This window comes from Mesoplodon mirus (assembly GCF_964341445.2).
Source record: "Mesoplodon mirus genome assembly, chromosome: 4".
Lineage (NCBI taxonomy): Eukaryota > Metazoa > Chordata > Mammalia > Artiodactyla > Ziphiidae > Mesoplodon > Mesoplodon mirus.
Genome location: NC_138979.1, coordinates 11,064,625 through 11,089,525, shown reverse-complemented (window position 1 = coordinate 11,089,525; position 24,901 = coordinate 11,064,625). Strand labels below are relative to the sequence as shown.

The window sequence follows — 24,901 nt, the reverse complement described above, 5'->3', positions numbered from 1 at the left end:
GCAATGAGAAGCCCACGCACCACAACAAAGAGTAGCCCCCGCTCGCCACAACTAGAGAAAGCCTGTGCGCAGCAACGAAGACCCAATGCAGCCGAAAACAAGTAAATTAAATAAATAAAAAACAACAATAAAAAACCCCACTGTACTCAAATCTTAACCCCATCACAATTACTATGGACTTTGACTTTATTCATTTCTGTACTGTTTGAACTTTTAAATCATTTTATATAACTTTTATTATCAGAAAAAAACAATATTATTAAAAGTTTATGAACTGGATTAATCTCTTATTATAGGCTGAATTGTGTCCCCCCCGCCATAATCATACGTTGAAGCCCTAAATGCCAGTACCTCAGAATGGGACTGTAGTTGTACATGCTTTTAAAGAGGGACTTAAGTTAAAATGAGGTCATTAGGGTGAACCCTAATCCAATATGACTGATGTCCTTGTAAAAGGAGGAAATTTGGACACAAACACACACAGAAGGAAGCCATGTGAAGACACAGGGAGAAGACAGTGATCTATAAGTCAAGGAGAGATGTCTCATAAGAAATGAATCTTGGAAACATCCTGATCTTGTTTTTTTGTTCGTTTGTTTTGTTGTGTTATTGGTTTTGTTTTGGGGTTTTTTTGGCCATTCCGTGTGGCATGTGGGATCTTAGTTCCCCAACCAGGGATCAAACCCATACCCCCTGCAGTGGAAGCTCAGGGACCACCAGGGAATTCCCAGTTAGACCCTGATTTTGGACTCTAGCTCTCAGAATTGTCACAAAATAAATTTCTGTTTAAGCTACCCCATACCTGTTATGGTAGCAGCCCCAGCAAACCAATATACCCCCTGATAATTCTACACCCCCCCAGGGAACATTATAAAGGAGGTTTTGAATGTTCACTTATTCATTAATTCATGCAATATATTTTTGTTGAGCAATTACTATGTCCCCAGGTAATGCTCTAGGAACTGCGGGTACAGGAGTGAACAGAAGAGACCAAGTCCCCTTTCTCATGGAGTTTACATTATAGTGGGGGATGAAAAAATAAAATATAATATGCAGACTATAATGTATATATTAGCTGAACTATATGTAAAATTGTTTACTGTTTTTGACCTACAAAAATGGTTACCTTCTTCCTATTTAACATACGACTGAGATGTTGTAAGCATTGTCAGAAATTGAATTAGGGAGTTCTTCCAAAGCCCGGAGCAGAGAATAAGCCTGTTACAACCCAAATAGCTCCCTTCTACCAGATACACCCAAGTCAGGTTAGGTATATCAAGTAAGGTTGACATAATCCGTTTGCCTAAAAAACCAGAGGCATACATCTTACAGATGTTCACATGGGAAACATTTAGATTCCAGATTTAATTATGAGTTGAAAGCGCATGCAAAGGACTCCCGTAACGATAGCTTTAGAAATGCACTTAAGAGGCAAAACTGAATTCTCAGACAATGAGGTAACAGTTTAGAAGGACTGATAATTCGTTCTTAGTTGAGTAAGTGTATTATAAATCCTGGTTGGTTGTGTTTATGCACCGGATGGAGCCTAAAGCCCACACCCATCTTACCCTTGTATTATATCTATCAATATCTAAACATCATATTTTTTTCATCCGAGGAGTAGGGGTTGGCAATGTGGGGTGGCTCGGAAAAAGGGGCGAGGATGTCTCTTTACAAATTATTCGGTGGTAATGTTAATAAGTCTGAAAACCAAATGACTGGGTTTCTTTTTAGGCTATAATAAAATGGCAATATCAACACGGTCTGTAGTCATGCAGATGTTCTACTACTTAAATTTAGAGAAATCTTCTTGTACCTGTTAGGTATTTTTCAGTGTGTCTAGCAAATTATTGTGTTCAGAATGGCAGAATATTCACCAAGAGACTGGCAGTAGCCTTGGCCTATACTACCTTTAACTTTGTCTCATTGGACGGGGCTTTTAAAGCTCTTGCAATGCCCTGAATTTCTTAATTATTCTTAAGGCCAATGAAATTTTGTGTTTGTTTTGCCTTATAATGTTTATAAGAAAAGAGACAGAATTCTTCCCTTTCTCCTTATTTGAAACTTAGGATTTATACAGTTAGGTTATGTAATATGCTTAACCTTGGAGAGGATTCATGAGGACCTAAGTAATATCATTGGTTCTAAGGCACTTAAAGTCTTAAATTCCATATTAAGACTTTCCAGTGTTCTCAAGTGCTTTTGGGTCACAAAATAACAAGACTCCACTGAAGGGAGCTACAAGAGAGGCTTCTGAAGACATGAATTTCAGCATGAATGTTGTATTTTCAGACTTGCTTCTTTCACCTTTCCCAATAATGCCCTCATCCTCTGTCACGGCATGAGGGTTATGAGAGAGGGTTGTGTGACACATAATATTGTCATAGGGAGAAGTAGTTTCATTTTTGTCAAAAGGCACACCCGAGTTGGGCTTGAGATATTGCATTATTTCCCTGATGCCAGAAGATGGGAAGAGGCTTTTTTTGGGCTGTTGGGTCTTCATTGCTGCGTGCGTGCGTTCTCTAGGTGCGGCGAGCGGGGGCTACTCTTTGTTGCAGTGCGCGGGCTTCTCATTGCGGTGGCTTCTCTCGTTGCGGAGCTCGGGCTCTAGGCGTGCGGGCTTCAGTAGTTGTGGCTCACGGGCTTAGCTGCTCCATGGCATGTGGGATCTTCCCCAACCAGGGCTCAAACCCGTGTCCCTGCATTGGCAGGCAGATTCTTAACCACTGCACCACCATGGAAGTCACCGAGGCTAACTTTTTAAAATAGATAGACTCATTGCCCTCTTCTCTTTATTATCTGAAAACATCAGGGAAGACATACCCAAGATGGGAAGAAGTTGCTTCCATGAATACCAATAACAATTCCTTTTTCATCCACTCTCCACTTACCTGATGGCCTTTTCCCTTGATATCCATATTCTCTATGACCACAATTGACTACATAATTTGTGAGGCCCAGTACAAAATGAAAATGTGGGGTTCCTTGATAAAAAATTATTAGGCATTTCAAGATGGCAAAAGCAGAGCATTAAACCAAGTGTGGGATCCTCTGAAGCACAGGGCCCTTTGTGCCTGTACAGGTAGCATGCCCAGGAAACTGGCTCTCATTCATGAAGGCTCCTCCATTACATCTAACCCTTTCATTGTCCTAATGGTCTTAGAGATCGGAGAGAGTTAAAGCCCATACTCAAGGCTAAAGTGAGCCTGATAGTTGCTTCGACAACTGACAGTAATGGTTGTAGTTGTCATCTCTTTCAGAAAAGACCAGACAGGGCTTAGATGCTGAGCTATCTTGCCCACTGAGGTTTAGAACTCTTCTTATGGTCATTGTTATTGAAGTCATATAGCTAGTTATGAAGATGGTGGGGCATGTGGTGCTGGAGGTGGGGTTTTATCAGATAGTCCAAGATGTAGCTCAAGATGCTTGCACCATCAAAGGAAAGTCTATTTAGGGGGCAACTTGGCATTCTCCACTCTCTTTTTCTACTACATTGTGGGGTTTTTTGAGAACTTTTATTTAAAATATTTTTTCACTGAAGTATAGTTGATGTATAATACTGATATTATATAAGTTACAGGTGTACAATATAGTGATTTTTAAAGGTCATACTCCATTTATAGTTATTATAAAATATTGGCTATATCCCCTGTGTTGTACGATATATCCTTGTATCTTATTTTATACATAACATTGTACCTCTTAACGCCCTGCTTCTGTTTTGCTCCCTCCCTCTTCCCTCTCATCACTGATAACCACTGGTTTGTTCTGTGAGTCTGCTTCTTTTCTGTTATATTCACAAGTTTGTTGTATTTTTTAGATTCCACACATACGTGATGTCATACATTTCCCTGGCTGACTTATTTCACTTAGCATAATACCCTCCAAGTCCACCCACGTTGCTGCAAATGGCAGTATTTCATTCTTCATTATGGTTGAGTAGTATTCCATTGTATACATATACCACATCTTCTTTATCTATTAATCTGCTGATGGGCATTTAGGTTGCTTCTATGTCTTGGCAACTGTAAATAATACTGCTATGAACACTGGGGTGCATCTACTATGTTCTTGATTTCTGCTTTCTCCTAGACTCTCAAATTCTGTTTAATATGAGGTAAAGTTGTTATCACTGTAAACATTTAATATTCACAGACAAAATAATTTTAAATTATCTGCTAACACTTTTAATATTAAAAAGAGTGATAAAACCTACTGGGTGGTAGAGTTTTTTCCTTTGAATGTTTCTTCAGGAAATCCTTTGGAGAAGGTACTTCAAGTTTTGCTGGTCCCATAGTTTTCATTGCAGTTTTAAATTTTTGCTTGTCATCTTTTACAGCTGCCTTAAAAACTGATACATACCTAAAATTAAAAGAAAAAGTTGTAGCATTTACATTTCTAGTAAAAATTATTTAAAGTTTAAAAAAAGGATATACATTTCTAATTTATATATATCTATATTCATTTGGAGATAGCCATAAAGCATAATTACCTGAATTATCTGAGCCCTGTCCATCAGGCTTAAGCAAGCTACATGGAACCTTTGCCCTAAGAAAAACGTGCCAGGATAAAGATGGTCATAGTATTTCCTTATTATCCTTTGAATATCTGTAGCATCTACAGTGATGTCCCCTCTCCCATTCCTTATATTGGTAATTTATGTCTTCTCTCTTTTTTTTTTTTTTTTTTGCTGATAAGTCTAGCTAAGGGCTTATTAATTTTATTGATTTCTTAAAAAACCAGCTTTTCATTGATTTTCTTTAATGTTCACGTTTTCCATTTCAATGATTTCTGCACTGATCTTTACTATTTATTTGGAGTTTAATTTGCTTTTCTTTTTCAATTTTTTTTTTAGTTTCTTAAGGTACAAGTTTAGATATTTGACTTTAAACCTTTATACTTATCTAATAGAAGCTATAAAATTAAAAAAAATACCTTTTTAATTCCCTTCTGATATCTTCTTTGGCTTAGGAGTTTGTTTAGATGTGTTTTGCTTAATCTCCAAATATTGGGGGATTTTCCAGATACCTCTTTGATTTCTAATTAATTTCTACTGTGGTTAAAGAATATAATTGTAAAATTTCAATCCTTTAAGATTTTCTGGCACTTGTTTTATGGCACAAAGCATAGTCTATCTTGGTAAATGTTCTACATACACTGGAAAAGAAAGTGCACACTGCTGCTGTTGGCTGGAGTGTTCTATAAATGACAATTAGGTCAAACTGGTTGGAAGTATTTTCAAGTGTTCTAATAATCATTGAAAGAGAGATGAAATCTCTGACTATAATTGTGGATTTGTCTATTTCTTCTTTTAGTTCTATCGGGTTTTGCTTCATGTATTTTGAAGCTCTATTAGTAGGTGCATAGCATTTAGAATACCTTCTTGAAATACTAATCTCTTCAATATTATGAAATAATATTCTATATCCCTTTTAAAACTCTGTACTCTAAAAATCTACCCTGTCTGATATTAATATAACCATTCCACATTCCTTTGATTTATGGTAACAGTATTTTTCCATTCTTTGACTTTTTACTTACTTGTGTCTTTATTTTTAAGGGGATTTTCTTATGGAAAGTGTAGAATTTTTATCCTTTCAAAGGGCTTCATTTCTTTGGTGTATTTAGACCATTCACATTTAATGTGATTTTAAAAATATGCTTGTGTTTAAATTTTCCATCTTGCTATTTGTTTTCTACATACCCCATTGCTGGTTCTTCCTTATTTTATTCTGCCTTATTTTTTTGTTTTTGTTTTATTTTGTGGAAGTTCTAAGGTTTAAAATATACATGTTTAACTGATCACAGCCTACCTTCAAGTATTATTATGTCACTTCACATAGGACATGAGAACCTTACAAAAGAATACTTGCATTTACCTCTCCCCCACCTTTATCCTAATGTTATATGCGTGTTATGAAACCCGTAATTCATTGTGATTACTTTCCCTTTAAAAAGCCAAATAAATTAAAAAGAAATTCAGAAATAAATTTAAAAAGAAGAAACTTTAATATTTACCCATATGTTTACCATTTTATGTGTTCTTTATTTCATTGTGTAAATCCAAATTTCCAACTCATACCCTTTTCTTATGCATTATGGACTTTTAAATTTCTGGCTTCCACTGTTTCTGATATTTGCTGACCTTCTTTCTTCCTCTGTATGTAATGTTTCTTTTTTCCTTGGCTGTTTTTAGGATTTTTCTCTTTATTACTGGTTTTAAGAAATTTTATGTTAATGGCCCTTGGTATGGTTTCCTCCCTCTCCTCCTTCTCCTTTTCCTGCTTGGGGTTCATTATGATTCTTGGATTTGTGGATTTAGAGATTTCATTAATTTTGTCAAAATTTTGACCATTATTCAAATATTTCTTCTGTATCTCTCTACTCTCCTTCTGGGATTCTAATTACACTTGTGTTAGGTTGCTTGATGTTGTCCATAGCTCACTGATTCTGTTTTCCTTTTCAGTTTTTTTTCCTCTCATTTCCATTTTGTATTGTTCTAGTATTACTATGTCTTCAAATTCAACAATATTTTCTTCTTCAGTGTCTTAGCTGCTGTTATTCCCATTAAGTATACTATTTTCATTTTAGACATGGTATTACTTATGTCTTCAAGTTAGATTTGGGGTTTTATTTACCCTTCAATTTCTCTCCATATCTTGCTCATGTTTTCCTTTGCCTTTTTGAACACATGGAGAATATTTAAAATAGTGGTTTTAATCTCCTTGTCTACTAATTCTCTCATTGATGTCATTTCTTTGTCTGTTTGTACTGACTGATTTTTCTCTTGGTTATACATTGTATTTCTGGGTCCAGGAGCTTTTAGTCTATTTCTGATTTGGCCCTACTACTAAGGCAATATATTTCTGAGGGCACTACTCAATCCCTTGCATCTTAGGAGGAGTTTCCACTCTGGTTGGTGGGAATATAAACTTTATCTGGCTCTGCTGCCTTCTGTTGGTTATTTCCCTGGCCTTGGTAGTTTCAACATATGAAAGTACTGTCAACCAAAGACTTCAGGGAAATTCACCTGCATACTTCTATAGTTCTCTATATATGTAGTTCTTTCCTCTCTAGCACTCTTGTGCTGTGAACGCTACCTGCCTTGACCACCTCAGACTCTGAACTCTGCTTCTTTAACTCAAGGAAACTGCTGGATTTTGTTTTAATTTCTCTTTCCTGGACTTTTGTCTGGAGATTCTCTCCATAGAGTATGTTGGGACAATTGTAGGGCTTGTTTCCTTTCTCTTAGGGATGACTGCTCTGTGTTGCTTGTCCAGTGCCTGAAAAACCATTGTTTTACATATATTTTTCTGGTGTTTTAGTTGTTTAAGGTTAGAGGGTAAATTCCACTCTTGATTGGAAGCTATACCACTTTAATACTTTGTAATACTTTGTATTCTCATCTTACTATGTAGGTAAGTTTGGGTGGAGAAACATTAAATTGTTTCTTGCTTTTAGAAGACTTTCCTTAATCATGAACTAAATGGCTGGGAATTAATTATGGTCCAAACTGAATGAGCTCACTAGATACCATCAGGAAATAATGTTCAATCCAAATCTGTGCCTTGAAATTCCCACGGAAGTTAGAAATGGCAGATATGATCCCTTAATAAAATAACTTCCTCTGCAGTAAAAAGGAGTGCGTATACTCTCACCTTTTTAAAATTTGCAATCTTGCGATTCATTACACTATTTTGTGTGAGTTGAAAGCTTACCATCCGTTATAGAAAACAAGATATTCTATTCTATATGAATAATAATTTTTTAATTTTTCCAAATTACAAAAATTTTTTTAAATGATGAAACTAATATAATGGTATATGTCAATTATACCTCAACAACAGCAAAAAGGAATAAAGATCTAGGTTCCCTCCATCTCCTCAATTCATTTTCCAGAAAATATTATGTTTTCTATATCTCTATTTATGTATGAATTGTAACTTGATTTTTAAAACCTAATATAGGGGCTTCCCTGGTGGCTCAGTGGTTAAAAATCCGCCTACCAATGCAGCGGACACGCGTTCAAGCCCTGGTCTGGGAAGATCCCACATGCCACGGAGCAACTAAGCCCGTGTGCCACAACTACTGAGCCTCTGCTCTAGAGCCCGCGAGCCACAACTACTGAGCCCGTGTGCCACAACTACTGAAGCCCGTGCACCACAACGAAGAGTAGTCCCTGCCCACTACAACTAGAGAAAGCCCACGCACAGCAACGAAGACCCAACACAGCCAAAAATAAATAAATAAATTTATTTTTAAAAATACTTAATATAATGTGATACCTTTCCATGTTAGTACACATAAAGTTTACTTTCTTTTCTTTTTTTTATTGCATGAAAGAGTCTTTAAATTCTATAGCACTTTACAATTTTCAAAAGTTTCACCCACATTGTTTCATATAATCCCATAATAATCCTTTTTTCCCCCCACCCTCTATATTACCCCTCCCCCCTTCCCTCTCCCCACTGGTAACCACTAGTTTGTTCTCTATATCTGTGAGTCTGCTTCTTTTTTGTTTTATTCACTAATTTGTTGTATTTTTTAGACTCCACATATGAGTGATATCATACAGTATTTGTCCTTCTCTGTCAGACTTATTACACTTAGTGTAATGCCCTCCAAGTCCATGCATGTTGCTGCAAATGGCAAAATTTCATTCTTTTTTTTATGGTGGAGCAGTATTCCATTGTATATATATACCACATCCTCTTTATCCATCCATTTATTGATGGACACTTAGCTTGCTTCCATTATACTTTCTTTTCAATAGCTGCATTTTATACTATTTTCTGGATAGTGTGGTTTTATTATAAAGATCCAGAGGGTGACTTTATTAGACAACTGGCCTTACTTTCTACTTTTTATTAGATGTGGGCTATAGATTAATTATTCTAAAGTTAAAGTTATCTTTAATAGACGTATCGTACTTGCACTTATTTTCTTGCCAAGAGTCACCACATAGTCATATTAAATCTGTAGATACACAGTTCTAAAGCAGTTTATCTTAAAGAGCACACAGAGAAATACAGACCAAGAGTTGGTACAGTCTGATAATGCTTGTTTGAGATTTTTTTTATCCTAATGGGTTAGATGAACATCTGGTTAACTACTGTTTTTTGTTTGTTTTGTTTTGTTTATTTATTTATTTTTTGCGGAACGCGGGCCTCTCACTGTTGTGGCCTCTCCCATCGCGGAGCACAGGCTCCGGACGTGCAGGCTCAGTGGCCATGGCTCATGGGCCCAGCCGCTCTGCAGCATGTGGGATCTTCCTGGACCGGGGCACGAACCCGCATCCCCTGCATCAGCAGGCAGACTCTCAACCACTGCGCCACCAGGGAAGCCCCTGTTTGTTTTGTTTTAAATGTCAGGCCAATATTATTGCAGCACTGGTCAATTGTGTAGAATTTTGGGACCTAGACTGCTCATAGCTCATTGTTCAACTGGAAGAGGGTGCCCTTCATCCCACTTTGATTACATATATCCATTTTCTAAATTCTCATTTAGCATCTGCATCTCTCATTAGGGTTTTCAACAATATATGGTTTTATTGTTAACCAACATTTTAATCTTTATCTTTCAGTTCCCCAAGGAGCCTGTAACCTCTGAGGTAAGGGAGATCACAGTGCTGTCAATTGTTGGTTTCCCCAAGGAATCCACCTCTTTGTGAAAGCTGGACGATCATCTTGCCAGTCTTGCAAAGAGCTGCAGTGAGCTTTACTGAAGCTGGGTTTATAACTCAGTGATGCAAACAAGGCTCACAGCTCAATATATTTCTTTCTTAGCATGAATTTGTACTGCAGTAAGGGGATTGGGTAAGGGCAAGTTTGTGTTACTGTGGTGAGAAAGAATTGGTTAAGTGTTTTATTATGCTCGGTTTTTTATAAATTAGTGTTTTGCGTGCATGACATCTTGTCAAATTAAAAATTCATGGTTGGGGCTTCCCTGGTGGCGCAGTGGTTGAGAGTCCGCCTGCTGATGCAGGGGACACGGGTTCATGCCCCGGTCCGGGGAGATCCCACATGCCACGGAGTGGCTGGGCCCGTGAGCCATGGCCACTGAGCCTGCGCGTCCGGAACCTGTGCTCCGCAACGGGAGAGGCCACAACAGTAAGAGGCCCGTGTACTGCAAAAAAATAAATTAAATAAACAAACAAATAAATAAAAACTCATGGTTGTGCTGACAGTGTAGGCTAACTTCACCCTAATGCAATGAGTTCTTTGCCATCACATGTGGATGCCTTCTATTCCTTTCACCGTAGGTTAGTTTTTTCTCCTTACTCCTTCAGAGTAAACCAAGGAGTTCGTGCTGTCACTCCAACATTGCCCAAGGGCAATGTTATACACTAATAGGGGTTCAGTAAGTGCTTGCCAAATGAAAAAGATTTTTCCTATAAAATTTCTTGAAAAAGTCACCTACATGCAGTAAAGCTTTTAAATTTACGAAAAAACAAAACACCTATTTAATAAACTATCTTAACATTCAAATACAGTATTCAGTGGAAAATATAACCTGCCAGTGAGTTATACAGAGAAGCTTTATCTTCTACAATATACAGGAATTTTCGACCAAAAGTCCATTCAGCAATAGTTAATTTGAACACTTCTTATAAACTCTGCAACTGTACCATATCTTACTTTGAATTCCTATTTCTAATTTCTACTAGATTTTGAGACGCTAATGAAAAACAAAATAGGTATTGGTTTGGTTAAAAACAGATACTCAGGCTTAAAAATGGAAGAATCTGCCCTCTTGTTGAAGATGTTATGCACCCCAAGTAATTACTAGTAAAGATAATTGATAATTAGATGTGAAAGACCTTAAAGATTATCTAGTTCATTTAGTTTGTTTTACAGATCAGAAAACAAATGAAAATGTATTCATGATCACAAAACCAATTAGTTGCAGAGCCTGTTTTTTTTTTTTTTTTTTTTAGCCCAGTGCTCTTGCAATGCGGTTTTGACTTGGATCAGGAAAAAGAGAAAGGTAAAAGCTGCAAAAATCCTACGAGGAATGAGATTTTCTCTATCAGTTACCTTCTTTTCTCCTCATAGATTTAAGTAAGTGCTAAGTCCCAGGAGACTAACTGGGGTATTTACTGTGTGGTTACCTTTTCAAAATTTCGGGAATTAAAGGGGGTCCTAAACCTACATGAAAGTCTTAACTCAATTACGTATTTTTGGGTCTCTATCAATCCACTCTTCCTTCCATCAACTATCAGATCAAGAAAAGACCTTAGAGGGACTTCCCTGGTGGCACAGTGGTTAAGAATCCACCTGCCAATGCAGGGGACACGGGTTCGAGCCCTGGTCCAGGAAGATTCCACATGCTGTGGAGCAACTAAGCCCGTGTGCCACGACTACTGAGTCTGCGCTCTAGAGCCCGCGAGCCACAACTACTGAAGCCCGCGAGCCACAACTACTGAAGCCCGTGTGCTACAACTACTGAAGCCCACGCGCCTAGAGCCTGTGCTCCGCAACAAGAGAAGCCACCGCAGTGAGAAGCCTGCGCACAGCAACAAAGAGTAGCCCCCACTCGCCGCAACTAGAGAAACCCTGCATGCAGTAATGAAGACCCAATGAACCAAAAATAATAAATAATTTTTTTAAAAAATAAAGAAAATGACAACTTGGTTTAAAAAAAAAAAACCTTAGAAACGATCTCATGCATTTATTTTGTTTCACCAATCAAAAAACTGAGGCTCAGAAACAAACAGGAATTTATATTTGACAATACTCTTGGGGAAAAAAAATAAGTATTAGCCCTTTATAGAGGGAGCAGCAGTGTAGTCAGGAACAAAACAACGAACTCCTGAAACCAAGTTTCAAGTATCCTAACACAGGATAATAAAATTGTGATTTTCTCTTTTCAACCATAAGAAATTTCAGGCTATGTTGTATGCCACATCATACACGAACAATTAAATTACAAACAATCACACACGTATTAAAAGGAGGCTAACATAAGAAAACGGCCCTCTCACAGCACCAGGCCGCCCTCTCTGTGAATTGTGAGATGCTAAATACTTATATTTTGCAAACTCTTCTTTAAGAAGTTGTCATCCAAGGCTACTTCATTGAGACAAAAACACGTTATCTCGTTTTGAAAGTGGTATGATGCTTATTTAATCCTGAAATGGAACAGTAATTCCCCACTCTTGTTTCAAGCGGTAATCTTTGCTTACCCACGTACCTAGGAGGCCGGGGAGGTTCCTTCCAGTCACTGGGTATGAGGTTATAAATGCTCTCAGAAGAGCACATTGGATCCATGGCCACCAAATGAGTCCTTAAAACTACTCAGCTTTTTTCTCATTATACCAATATCTCCATCCCTTTCTTCATCGCTTCCCCTTTCCTCTCCTAATCTCTTGCCTTCTCAAGGAACTAAGGCTTCTCTCTTTCACACAATTCCCCTTTGACGTCTACTTAGCTGTCCTCTCTTGGGAAGAAAATAAAATATCTCTTCTATTACTCTTGGGATCACTTAGCGTTGTTGACGGCGCGACTGCCCTGGAAACAGTTACTAGGCAACGGGGAAGTGGAAGGTGGCCCTGCAAACTACCTTTCCTCTCTTCCCTCTCTCTGCAGCTCCTTTTCTCTCAGAGAAGTTCAACCTAAAAACCACTGTTTATATGTACCTTTGGGAGTAAAGGGGTGAAGAGTGGCGTCCCCTTAAAAATGTTGCTCTTTCCTGTTTCTGTATATTTGGAGAAAAAGATAAACTCTAGCAGAGACACGTGCTGCATCGAAGCTGGCGTGCCGGCGTCGCACAATAACATTCTTGTGCGCAGGTGCCAACCCGGTGGGGGCGGGGCGAGCGGCTGAGGGCACGCTGACGCACGTCCGACGTCGGGAGCGGGACGAGGGAGGGAGGAGCCCTAGGAGCGGAGCCGGCTCAGGTGGGTGGAGCGCGGGACGAGTCACTTACCCGGTGCTGGGCTGCTGCGGCCGTGGGCGTGGCACGAGGACGCGGAGGCCGACCTCGGCGCAGGCGCAAAGGCCGCTGTGCAGGAGCCGAGTGGGCCTAGCGAGACCTGGGCTCAAAGCTGTGGGCCGTCCTGGGCGGGCGCCTGAGGTGTGGGGTTGCGGCCCGAGGCGGCACTGGCGGCTCCCGGACGCTCCTTCCCATTTCCTTTCCTTTTCCCCGTCTTCTCAGTGTGATTTTCTTGGTGAGTTATTTGAGGAGAAAGGGAAACTGTAGAAACCAGTCCGTTCCCATCGCATGCCTTTCCCGCTCCGTGCCTTCCCCTTTGCGCTGCTCGGCGGTGACCCCAGCGCTCTGTCCGCGCCCGCCTTCCCGGCTGCTTACGTCCCGGGCTCAGCCCTGCCGCCACCTGCGCGGGCGCGCCCACGCCCTGCCGTCCTCCCGGTTCACCTGTCACGGCCCGTCCTCCCCTGGGCCACCTGCCTCTCTTTCTCCTGCACCTCGCCCCTTCTCCGCCAGTTTACCTCTTGATCGGGCCCCTCCGCTTAGGTCTTTGTTTTTTAAACGAGAAGCCTAAACCTGACGGAGAAGCCTTTTAAACGGGCCCTTGAGTTGTTGCCTTTTTTTTTTTTTTTTTGGTGTCCCTTTTTGAAAACGATCTTAGAAGAGGTTTTATTCCGTTTGAACCATTTGGTCTTCCGTGAACCTACTTATTCGCATATGACTGCTGAAGGAAGCTCACCATCCCGAGGCTTTGAAAGACATTTTGGCAATATGGTTTTGAACCAACCTTATAGAGGCCACTCTGCCCGAAGGGACTAAGGATGCTCCAAGATAAGAGAAGGCCAGTTTTGGTCATCTCACTGCCAGGGTGCTCGGTGGAGGGATTAAAACAGCCTGGTGGGGCTTCCCTGGTGGCGCAGTGGTTGAGAGTCCGCCTGCCGATTCAGGGGACACGGGTTCGTGCCCAAGTCCGGGAAGATCCCACATGCGGCGGAGCGGCTGGTCCCGTGAGCCATGGCCGCTGAGCCTGCGCGTCCGGAGCCTGTGCTCCGCAACGGGAGAGGCCACAACAGTGAGAGGCCCGCGTACCGCAAAAAACAAACAAAAACAGCTTGGTGGCTTGGTTACCTTAAAAAGGTTTGCTGAATGTGTGGGTCCTTATCATCTTGGGCTCTTAGTGAATTTCATTAGCCAAGAATAAATTTAGTTTTTTCTTATCCAGTTGGTCAGGTTTTTATTTTTTATCCCAGGCGTTTAACAAACATTTTACTTCAGATGATCGGCAGCTTGTGGGTGATGCTCCTGTTCTTCACATCGGATTTTCTGTTTTGAAACAAAACAGTTTATATGTATATGCCACTTTGACCTTTTCCTTTCCACTTTTGAGTATTTTACGTTTTTGGGTTTTTTGCTTAGCATGTATAGCGAAGAATAATGTTCTCTATATATGCTAAGATTTGAACTAAGGACTCAGAATGATAATACCGTTAAGCCAAGTGGACAGTCGTTGGCCAAAGTTTATAAATTTTCTAACTAGAAGGAACGCTTTGGGACTGTTTATGTGAATCAGTTCCTAAAAGAGCCAATAAAGGCAAAGCATGATTTCTCCAGTTAGTAAGCACCCACTGGCTTTAGCTAGTCTTGACTTTCTGCTGTTACTGAATACAGTAATTTCACTGATGTCAGTATATTTATTATGGTTTTAAAAATACTAAACAGAATTTAAGGTCTCAGTGTAGTGTATTCAGTGCACCGTCTTAATGAAGTTGTTAAATCAGTTGGAAAGGAACTTTTTTTCCTTTAGATACTTGGTCTGTAATTCTTCTTGCATTTTTTTTTTTTTCCCCGTACGCGGGCCTCTCACTGTTGTGGCCTCTCCCGTTGCGGAGCACAGGCTCCGGATGCGCAGGCTCAGCGGCCATGGCTCACGGGCCCAGCCGCTCCGCGGCATATGGGATCCTCCCAGACCGGGGCACGAACCCGTATCCCCTGCATCGGCAGGCGGACTCTCAACCACTGCGCCACCAGGGAGGCCCTCTTCTTGCATTTTGAAAGTATGTTTACAAAGAATGCATTTCTAATTTTTATAATTCCCTCAAAATGGCAGTCCTGTTCAGGGAAATGCCTATGTTCAGTATGTCCACAGAGAATTAGTATTGGTGTGCCATCAGAGGTTGTGAACTTTTTCTGTAAAGGGCTAGATAATAAATATTTTAGGCCTTTGCAGCCCAGATGGATCCTTTCGAAACTACTCAGCTCTACCATTATAGCTCAAAAGCAGCCAAAGACAATACTTAACAAATGAAAAAAAAATGAATGAGCAAAGTTTTGTTCCCATGAAACTTAATTTACAAACATAGGGGTGGGCCAAATTTGGCCTGTGGGTTGTAGTTTGCACAGACCCCTTATATGAATGAATGGTTGTACATACAAATTAGGTTTTTTCTCTAAGTATTATTTTAATCTACTTAAATGAATAAAATGGGCAGAGGTGGGAATATAAATAGGACAATTGGGAGGAAAATAAACCCTTTCTAAAGACATATTCTTTACAATATTTTTCTAAGTTATAGAATTGCAAAGGGTACTTAAAGAGGCTTTTGAATTAGATACGCAAGACCTTAAAAGATATCTAAAAGCGTAAGACTACCAACAGGAAAGCCTTAGTCATCTTGATTCTAAGATAAAGGCAAAGATGGGTGGTGAACTTGGAAAATGCTTTGATTGTAAGACCCCTGTGATTACCACATGGCACTGAAGTGTGGTCCTTCCTCCTCGCTGTTTCAGTCAGCTGACTGACTGAAGCCTTGTTAAGAGGATTTTTACTTAGTAGTCAGAAGCAGCAAAGCTTCTAACCTTCTGCTGGTTAGTTTATATCCTAATATATTTGCATTTTTTCGTATTATGGGAAAACAATTTATTGTAAAAATGCAGTAATTTTTAAGGAATTTTTAAAAAACCTTAGAATGTCTTTCTTCATAAAATAGTGGACTAGATTTAGTCATCTTAGAAGTGTAAATAGAGATTGTATTAAAACAGGATGACAAGTATAATCATGGCATATTTTCAAAAGTTCATTGAACTGCAGCCAGTTCTCATCATGAAATAATTTTTGAAGTGCTATGTCTTATGTTTTATTTTGGGAGAGTAATAGCAAATATTTTAAATGGGTAACAAATGCTAAATCATTTTCACTAAATAGATTTTGACAATTTCCCAGAAGTATTCTAGGTAATTTTATAATGGAATTGAAATTTTCTGGACTATTTTGGAAGTAAAAATTGATAATGGGTTTAATATGATTTGGGCTGATTATCAATCATCTAGTGGTAAATGTAGAAAAATATCACTGTAGTTTCCTGAAAATTAATATGTATTTCTGTTTTAAAAGTATATAACTTTGGGGCCTCCCTGGTGGCGCAGTGGTTGAGAGTCCGCCTGCCGATGCAGGGGATACGGGTTCGTGCCCCGGTCTGGGAGGATCCCATATGCCGCGGAGCGGCTGGGCCCGTGAGCCATGGCCGCTGGGCCTGCGCATCCGGAGCCTGTGCTCCGCAACGGGAGAGGCCACAACAGTGAGAGGCCCGCGTACAGCAAAAAGAAAAAAAAAAAAAAAAAAAAAAAAAGTATATAACTTTGTTATCATTCTTAGGAAATAATTTAAAAACCTTTTAAAAAGTGGTTTCTGTACTTCTTTTCCTTGAATTCTTCAGTTTTGATCAGCTTGCCACATTAAAATTGTTAAATTTCATACTTCGAGGTCACACAGTACTTAAATTAATATGTACATGTGGACATTCTGTTTTTGTTTTTTAAAGTTCTTGCTGTGATACTGACACATCACTGCCTGTCCATTTATCTATTTGAATGGCAAGTGTCTTTCATGTCAAAAAAGTGTCCATTGGAACTAGTGGATCAAAAAACTCCACTGTAAGTGATAAAACCTATTTAAAAATTATTAATGTATAATGGAGTGGTATATATCTTCTATCCCCTGAGAAATTAGAGAGTTTACTAAAATATTTTTGTGTAGAACTTGGCTCTACAAAAAATATTTGAGAACATCAATGATTCAGTAAAACCTGAGTACTTAATGATCAAGAGATTTAGTCTTTAAGTACTGTTTTTGTTTCTTGACTCTTATGTGATTGACTTGCATTTAATTTGAAATAGTTTTGTTCTTGGGCTGAAGAAAAATTGCCTATTCATAACCCCTGTACTGAAAAACGTATTAAAATATAAGTAAATGAAAAGGTCTAATAGCATGGCTTTGAATCATAAAGGAAAATGATATGCAGTTGGTCCTCACTTTTCACAAGTTCTATATTTGTGAATTCTGCTAGCTAAAATTTATTTATAACCCAAAATTAATACTTGTAGCACTTTTGCAATCATTAATGGTCACGTGCACAGTGGTGAAAAATTTGAGTCATGAGATATACATTCCAAGCTGGAGTTAAACAAGGTGATGCTCTGCCTTCTTGTTTCAGCTCCTACTATAAACAAGTGTCTTTTTTGAATTCTATTTAAGTGCCACATTTTTTGCATTTTTGTGCTTCTAGCTGGTGATTTTGCTGGTTAAAATGGCCCCCAAGCAGAGCGCTGAAGTGCTGCTCGTGTTCCTAAGGCACTAAGGCCATGATGTCCCTTACAGAGAAAATGTGTGTGTTAGATAAGTTTCCTTCAGGTGTGTGTTAAAGGCTGAGTTCAATGGTAATGAATCACTATGTATATATATTAAATAAGATGTCTTTAAGCAGAAGCACACATAAAACATTACGTATTGATCGGCTGTCAAAAATGTTGTGACCAGAGGCTCACAGGAACCTAACCCTGTACTTCCCCTAGGAGCAATGGTTCAGTATTCACTAATTCATATTCATGGGGACGTGACAGAACATAACTACCATGAATAATGAAAATTGACTATATTACCTCTTAAGTAAAAATGCAGTTTCCAGATAAAAGTTACATGCTGTGGGCATTATTCCATCTTCTCTTGTCTTTTGGTTTGCTTACAGTGGATGTTGAAACCCTAAAATGAGTTAGTGGCTAAATGTTACAAAATTTAGTATGTAGCTTCTTTAATTTTCTTTAAAACTGATAATGTTAGAGCACTTAATACCTGCCTTCTGCTAGTTTCAGGAAGATTTTTATGGTGAAGTAATATTGATACAGAATTAATAAGTTGAACTGTCACAATTTTCTACTTTGAATTCATATAAAACAAAGGAAGAATAAGGTTACAAAAGATAAGGTGAAAGATAAGGTGAAGTTAACATGCATAATGTTTGTGTTACAGTCTTCTGCTTTTAATGGAGTTGATGTTAAGCATTGTAGCAACCAACATAAAGTGGAAAAGATCAGATAAAAGATTTAATGTCCATAAAAACAAACCAGCTACTCAGGTAATACACAATTATTACCAATATAGACCTCAGAAAGTTATGCATTGGGAACTGAAAAAGAAGACACTCTGTGATGTTATAAGCAAAAGCCACCTGAATAGGAGGTTAATCAGGCTGTTGTATACAGTGTCCTCAAAATCATGTGTTAAAGAAGAGTTCCAGAATAAAAGTAGTTTAATACAAGAAATTGCTGATAGGGTTCAAGTGTACAGTTCTCTGATCCTTGGTTTGTTTCAGGGAAAGGATTAGACTGCTTGACAAAACAGTTCTTGATTCATGGATGAGTACCCCTGTTTTCTCTGAAGGTTTATAAACAAACCAAACCATAAAAAAAATGCCTAGCTTTGTGCCTTGATATTTTGATTCAATTTATATGTTTTTAGTCTATTGTCATTGAGTGACAGTGGTTAATATTACTATATAAATGGTCTTATGTGCCAGCCACCATGCTATGTGCTTTGAATTTATTATAAAATCATTTAAATAGCCAAGAGGTACCCATGTGTGGCAGACACTTTGCACTTTTTACAGGAGATATTATTGCATCTAAATCATGTAGTGATTCAGATGGATAAAACAACCTAAAAGAGTAATTCAGATACTCATTTCATAGCTTCAGTCCACTGATCACTAAACATACAGTTAAATCATTGAAAGTTTTAGGTGTCATGTGAAAGATTTATATTTATCATTTGGTTATGTTGTCTTATATATTGCTTTGTGGCAGAAATTCGGTACTGTCTAGTAAAACTTTTTTTTTAGTAAAATTATTTTTTATCATAAGATGCACATATTGGAAAAAAAGACAGTATTTTAATCTTTTAATAATAGTTTTAGGGAACCATGAAAAGGGTCAGTTTATTATTTTTCTGTACTTAAAAAATTTCAGATGGACATTTTAACAATAGACTGTGTGGAATTTTATGATACTGTTATGATTAACTTGAAATTTTTTCCCTTATAGATTCCACTTTTTGCAAAGATGGCTTTGCCTCAGCATCCACAAACTCTTCACCTAAGATTGGTCCCTGTGTGTCATATGTTTACAAGTCAGTGGGAGTTTAGCACATACAAGCTGAAAAGCCAAATAAGGAAATGTATTCCTTCTCTTAAAAGTTCTAATTTAAGTTAAATTCAGTGTTAGCTTAAAATAGTTTAAATGTTTTATTAGAGAACAGTTTGAGTAGCATAGATGATCAGAGTGGTAAATGATTGAAAGTTTTCAGAATATGTCTAAACGTATGATCTGACATTTAATGTGGCTTAGTTGCATATTGGTTCTACCACAGAACACGTGAAAAGCTCCACTACATGTCTGTAAAGTTACTTTAGTCAATTTAAATAAACATTGCAGCAGTTATTAAATGGTACTTTACATATGACTAAAACTTTGACTTGTCTTGCATACATTTGTGTTTTAATGGTGAGTATATTTCCAAAGACAGGGATTTGACCAGTATGGGGAATTACAGAGCTTCTCTGGATGCCAGAATAGTTTGTCCTTTTATCATTGGAAACATTCCTGAGTTTCTTTGCTATCACTCTGGAGTCTGGAATTTGAGTAGTCTCTCCATTGATGATGTTTATAGGACAGAAATTAAAGTGATGGTCCCATGCAGAGAAGGTTATAGATATGGAGCCTTTGACTTTGCTGCTGATTATCAATCTTTCTTAAGTATTTGCATAATGTTATATCTTTCACTGGCTTTTTTTAAGGCCTTCAACATGAAAAATATGTAAGAATGATTCTTAACAGTGTGCATGTAAAAGGCATATAAGAAAGAAAATGTCATACCTTTGCCCTATAGTTTGGAAAATTATTTAAGCATCTGATTTATTTATTTTATAAGCAAATATTTTATTCTGGCTTCTTGTGAATTCTTTGACTAAGAAATTTATGAGTAACATGATAATCTATCAATATTTTCAAATAACTAAAGAGAAATTAAATATAAAGAGTATTGTTCAGCTTTTTGAATTGTAAGTAAATAGCATTCCAACTCCAAATAATCCTTATTTACATGGGTTATAAACCATGAGACAATTTTCATTATAGGAAAATACTAATTTGATTTAGTATCTTTTTGAAAAAGCATCTATGATACGGCACTTTCTGAATAAAGTGTTGCTCACAGTTACAAATTGTTAAAGTTTTGATTACTCAATGTCTTGAGACTTGAAAAGATTGTTAAAAGGATAATATGAAATAAATGAGAATTTGGGTTCGAATACTTTTTTAAATATCCCATAAATTTGGAAGAATTTTAAACAGTGTATGTACTGTGGGCATGGTTATACTTAATGCTATTGGGATAGTCTTTTGAAATTAGTAACCAAATGTCTTTTTTGTTGTTTTTATGTTTGAAAGGGCCAAAGCCAGTTTTTAGGTTGGCTTGCGCAGAAAAGTGAAAAGAGAATGCTCCACTTTAACCGATGTCAGCATCTGAAACAAATAACTCAGAAATGCTTTTCTAGTACACATGTGAAAACGGATAAACATGCACAGCTATTTCTTTCAAGAACCTTTGCACTTGCAGAAATAAGGAAGTCATGGCACTCAATCTACTCTCTTGTTGGAGACAAAAATATTATCCTGATGGGACCACCCGGTGCTGGGAAAACAACAGTAGGCAGAATAATAGGTCAGAAACTAGGTTGTTGTGTCATAGATGTGGATGATGATATCCTTGAAAAAACCTGGAATATGAGTGTGTCTGAAAAATTGCAGGATGTTGGTAATGAGCAATTTTTAGAAGAGGAAGGAAAAGCTGTGTTAAACTTCTCTGCATCTGGAAGTGTGATTTCCCTTACTGGGTCCAACCCAATGCATGATGCTAGCATGTGGCATCTGAAGAAAAATGGAATAATTGTTTATCTGGATGTACCGCCAATAGATATAGTTAGTCGTCTAAAATTAATGAAAATAGATAGGATTGTAGGTCAGAGTTCTGGAACATCTCTGAAAGACTTACTTAAGTTTAGAAGACAGTATTATAAGAAGTGGTACGATGCTCGTGTTTTATGTGAAAATGGGGCTTCCCCGGAGGAGGTAGCTGACAAAGTGCTGAATGCAGTTAAAAGATACCAAGATGTGGACTCAGAAACATTCATTTCCACAAGACATATTTGGCCTAAAGACTGTGAACAGAAGGTCCCAACAAAATTCTTCAGTGAAGCTGTGACTGAGGGGTTAGCTCCTGATGGTGGACTTTTTGTTCCTGAGAAGGAGTTTCCAAAATTAAACTGTGGGGAGTGGAAAAGCCTCGTAGGAGCAACGTACATAGAAAGAGCACAAATACTCTTGGAAAAATGTATACATCCTGCTGACATACCTGCTTCCAGGTTGGGAGAAATGATTGAAACTGCTTATGGGGAAAACTTTGCCTGCTCAAAAATTGCCCCTGTCAGGCACCTGTCAGGTAACCAGTTCATCCTGGAGTTGTTCCATGGACCAACGGGATCATTTAAAGATTTGTCTTTACAGCTCATGCCCCATCTTTTTGCACACTGTATTCCACCAAGTTGTAATTACATGATACTTGTAGCCACCTCAGGAGACACTGGGAGTGCAGTCTTAAATGGCTTTAGTCGTCTTAGTAAGAATGACAAGCAAAGAATAGCTGTGACCACATTTTTTCCTGAGGATGGAGTAAGTGATTTTCAAAAAGTGCAAATAATTGGCAGTCAGAACGAAAATGGATGGGCAGTAGGTGTCAAGTCAGATTTTGATTTTTGCCAGACATCTATAAAAAGGATTTTTCAAGATTCTGATTTTACTGGCTTTCTTACTGTGGAATATGGAACAGTCTTAAGTTCAGCTAATTCCATAAACTGGGGCCGACTGCTTCCCCAAGTAGTTTATCATGCTTCTGCATACCTTGATCTCGTTAGCCAAGGATTTATTTCTTTTGGAAGCCCAGTCGATGTGTGTATTCCCACAGGAAACTTTGGTAACATTTTAGCAGCAGTGTATGCCAAAACCATGGGAATCCCTATTCGAAAATTTATTTGTGCTTCTAATCAGAACCATGTTTTGACTGATTTTATAAAAACAGGACATTATGATCTAAGGGAAAGAAAATTAGCACATACCTTTTCACCAGCAATTGATATTCTCAAATCTTCAAACCTGGAGCGACATTTACACTTGATGGCTAATAAAGATGGACAATTAATGACAAGATTATTTAATCAATTAGAAGAGCAGCATCACTTCCAGATAGAAAAGACTCTAGTTGAGAAAGTTCAGCAGGATTTTGTAGCTGACTGGTGCTCTGAGGGAGAGTGCCTAGCAGCTATTCACTCTACCTACAATACTTCCGGGTATATTTTGGATCCACACACTGCTGTTGCAAAAGTAGTTGCAGACAGAATGCAAGATAAAACCTGCCCAGTGATCGTCTCATCTACAGCTCATTACTCAAAGTTTGCACCTGCTATCATGCAGGCTTTAAAGATCAAAGAAATCAGTCAGACTTCATCAAGTCAGGTTTATTTACTGAGTTCATACAATGCATTACCTCCACCTCATGAGGCTTTATTAGAGAGAACAAAACAGCAAGAGAAGATGGAGTGCCAGGTCTGTGCAGCTGATGTGAATGTCCTGAAGAGTCACGTGGAAAAACTAGCACAAAATCACTTCATATAGAAGTTTTCTGAGTAAAAAAAATGTTCTGGTGATAAGCATACAATAATAGATCACAAAAGTTGATTTGGAATACAAATAACATTTTGTTTTTTATGTAAATATGTATGTCTATATGTAGATCTGTTATCTTTCGGAATTTCAATAGCCTAATCTCTAGATCTGAACATTATACCACATGCTCCTTGGATCCTTAATCTGGAAGTGACAGAAAGGTAGCATAGTGCACAGACCCTTGTGCTGTGCTTTGCACTCATGAGGGATACATCAGTTTCTACTCCCTCACCCCCACTTTTAAGCAGACCAAAATGTCTGGTATTCAATCTGGCAATTAAAATATTTAAGCATAGTTGTTATGTAGTACATCTGTAACCATTACCAGTTCTCTATTGAATAGAAAGATAATTTACCACTCTAATGGTTAACTTCTGTGGAGGAAGTAGTAAGCTCATCTATTAAGAAAGGGCTAGTAGTGTTTTTGACTCTCCATTTCGGACTTGTAATTAATTATGTGTATTCTACGCCACCCAGATTAGATAAGTGCTCTGGCCTTCACTCCCCTTTGGATACGTATAGTTAAGGTGATGTAGTTTGAAAACCAAGGCACAAGATTTAAATCCACGATGTAATAATCAACAGAACTACTTAGTAGTGGATACGGAAATAAAATTATGTATCTATTTCAAGAGAAAAGCTTTCCAACATTCAGAGTATTTGAATAGTCTTCATGGAAGTATGTTTCTAGTTCTACCAGTTTTCCTGTATTATTTGGACTCCATTCCTATATAATTTGTCTATTGTCTCTCTTTTCAATGAACATTGTCTTTTTTGATAACTAAAATCACATACAGTTGATGCACATATTTAGTTTTTCCTTGTTTGTAGTAACAATACATTATAAACGTGATTTACATTTGTGAATTTCCTGGATGTTTTATTTCTGAATTAAAGATTATCAGTGAAAGGACCTGTTAGTGTAATGGACTACTCTCAACCACAAGATGGCATTCCTAACATAATTTGTCTTTGCTGATAACATTCTGCTTCATTTTCTGGGAGAACTACCTCCATAAAGAAACATATTACAAGTTGTCAAGAAAAAAATGTAATTGTTCAATGAGCAGAAACAATCTGTTTAAAAAATTAAACTAATTATGTTAACTTTGGATCTATGGCTTCTAAAATGTATATTTTAAAACCAAAACTTGAAAACCAAGAGCCTTTACAAGAAAATAATGGAAGATTCAAAGTTTACTTATTCACATAGGTCTTAGTTATTTTATCATTTGCTTTTAAGGATATTTGTTTCAGTAAATGATATGTTTAGAAAACGCATGTAAATTTTCCTGTGTGTATGAGAATGCACTATTTTTCTGAAAGTGGGAGGGACAGTGTTTAAAAAAAATGACATGGGGCTTCCCTGGTGGTGCAGTGGTTAAGAATCCACCCACCAATGCAGGGGACGTGGGTTCGAGCCCTGTTCTGGGAAGATCCCACATGCTGCGGAGCAACTAAGCCCATATGCCACAACTACTGAGCCTGCGTTCTAGAGCCCACGAGCCACAACTACTGAGCCCGCGAGCCACAACTGCTGAAGCCCGTGGGCCTAGAACCCGTGCTCCACAAGAGAAGCCACTGCAATGAAAAGCCTGTGCACCGCAACAAAGAGTAGCCTCCACTCGCCGCAACTAGAGAGAGCCCGTGCAACAAAGACCTAACGCAGCCAAAAATAAATAAACAAAATAAACTTATTTTAAAAAATGACATGATTTTTGCCCACAAGAACTGTAATTAAGGAGACAACATGTAAAATTAAATCATGTATTGATACAACACAGAAGAGTTATTGCAAGATAGGTCATGAGTAAGTGAAAAATGATACAGTCAAGAGCTGTAGGATTACCATGGACCAGTCAGAAAA

The 24,901-nt window shown here is 38.1% G+C and overlaps 2 protein-coding genes across 4 annotated transcripts in view; one reads left to right on the top strand and one right to left on the bottom strand.

Annotated features, from left to right (window-relative positions):
* Positions 1-13,004, bottom strand: part of ENKUR (enkurin, TRPC channel interacting protein) — a 30,415-nt gene extending 17,411 nt beyond the window's left edge. Inside the window, exons 1-2 of one of the 3 annotated variants that reach the window (XM_082620026.1) lie at positions 12,928-13,004; positions 4,217-4,362 (exon numbers count right to left, since the gene is read on the bottom strand). In XM_082620026.1, the coding sequence (XP_082476152.1) occupies positions 4,217-4,304 (88 nt within the window). In that variant the 5' untranslated portion in view covers positions 4,305-4,362; positions 12,928-13,004. The other 2 variants (XM_082620025.1, XM_082620024.1) reach the window with 2 other exon arrangements.
* Positions 13,005-13,027: 23 nt separating this feature from the next.
* Positions 13,028-24,192, top strand: THNSL1 (threonine synthase like 1). The gene is made up of 2 exons (XM_082620023.1): positions 13,028-13,168; positions 20,704-24,192. The coding sequence occupies exon 2, from the start codon at positions 20,752-20,754 to the stop codon at positions 22,981-22,983; it is 2,232 nt and encodes a 743-aa protein (XP_082476149.1). The 5' UTR covers positions 13,028-13,168; positions 20,704-20,751; the 3' UTR covers positions 22,984-24,192.
* Positions 24,193-24,901: the final 709 nt, after the last annotated feature.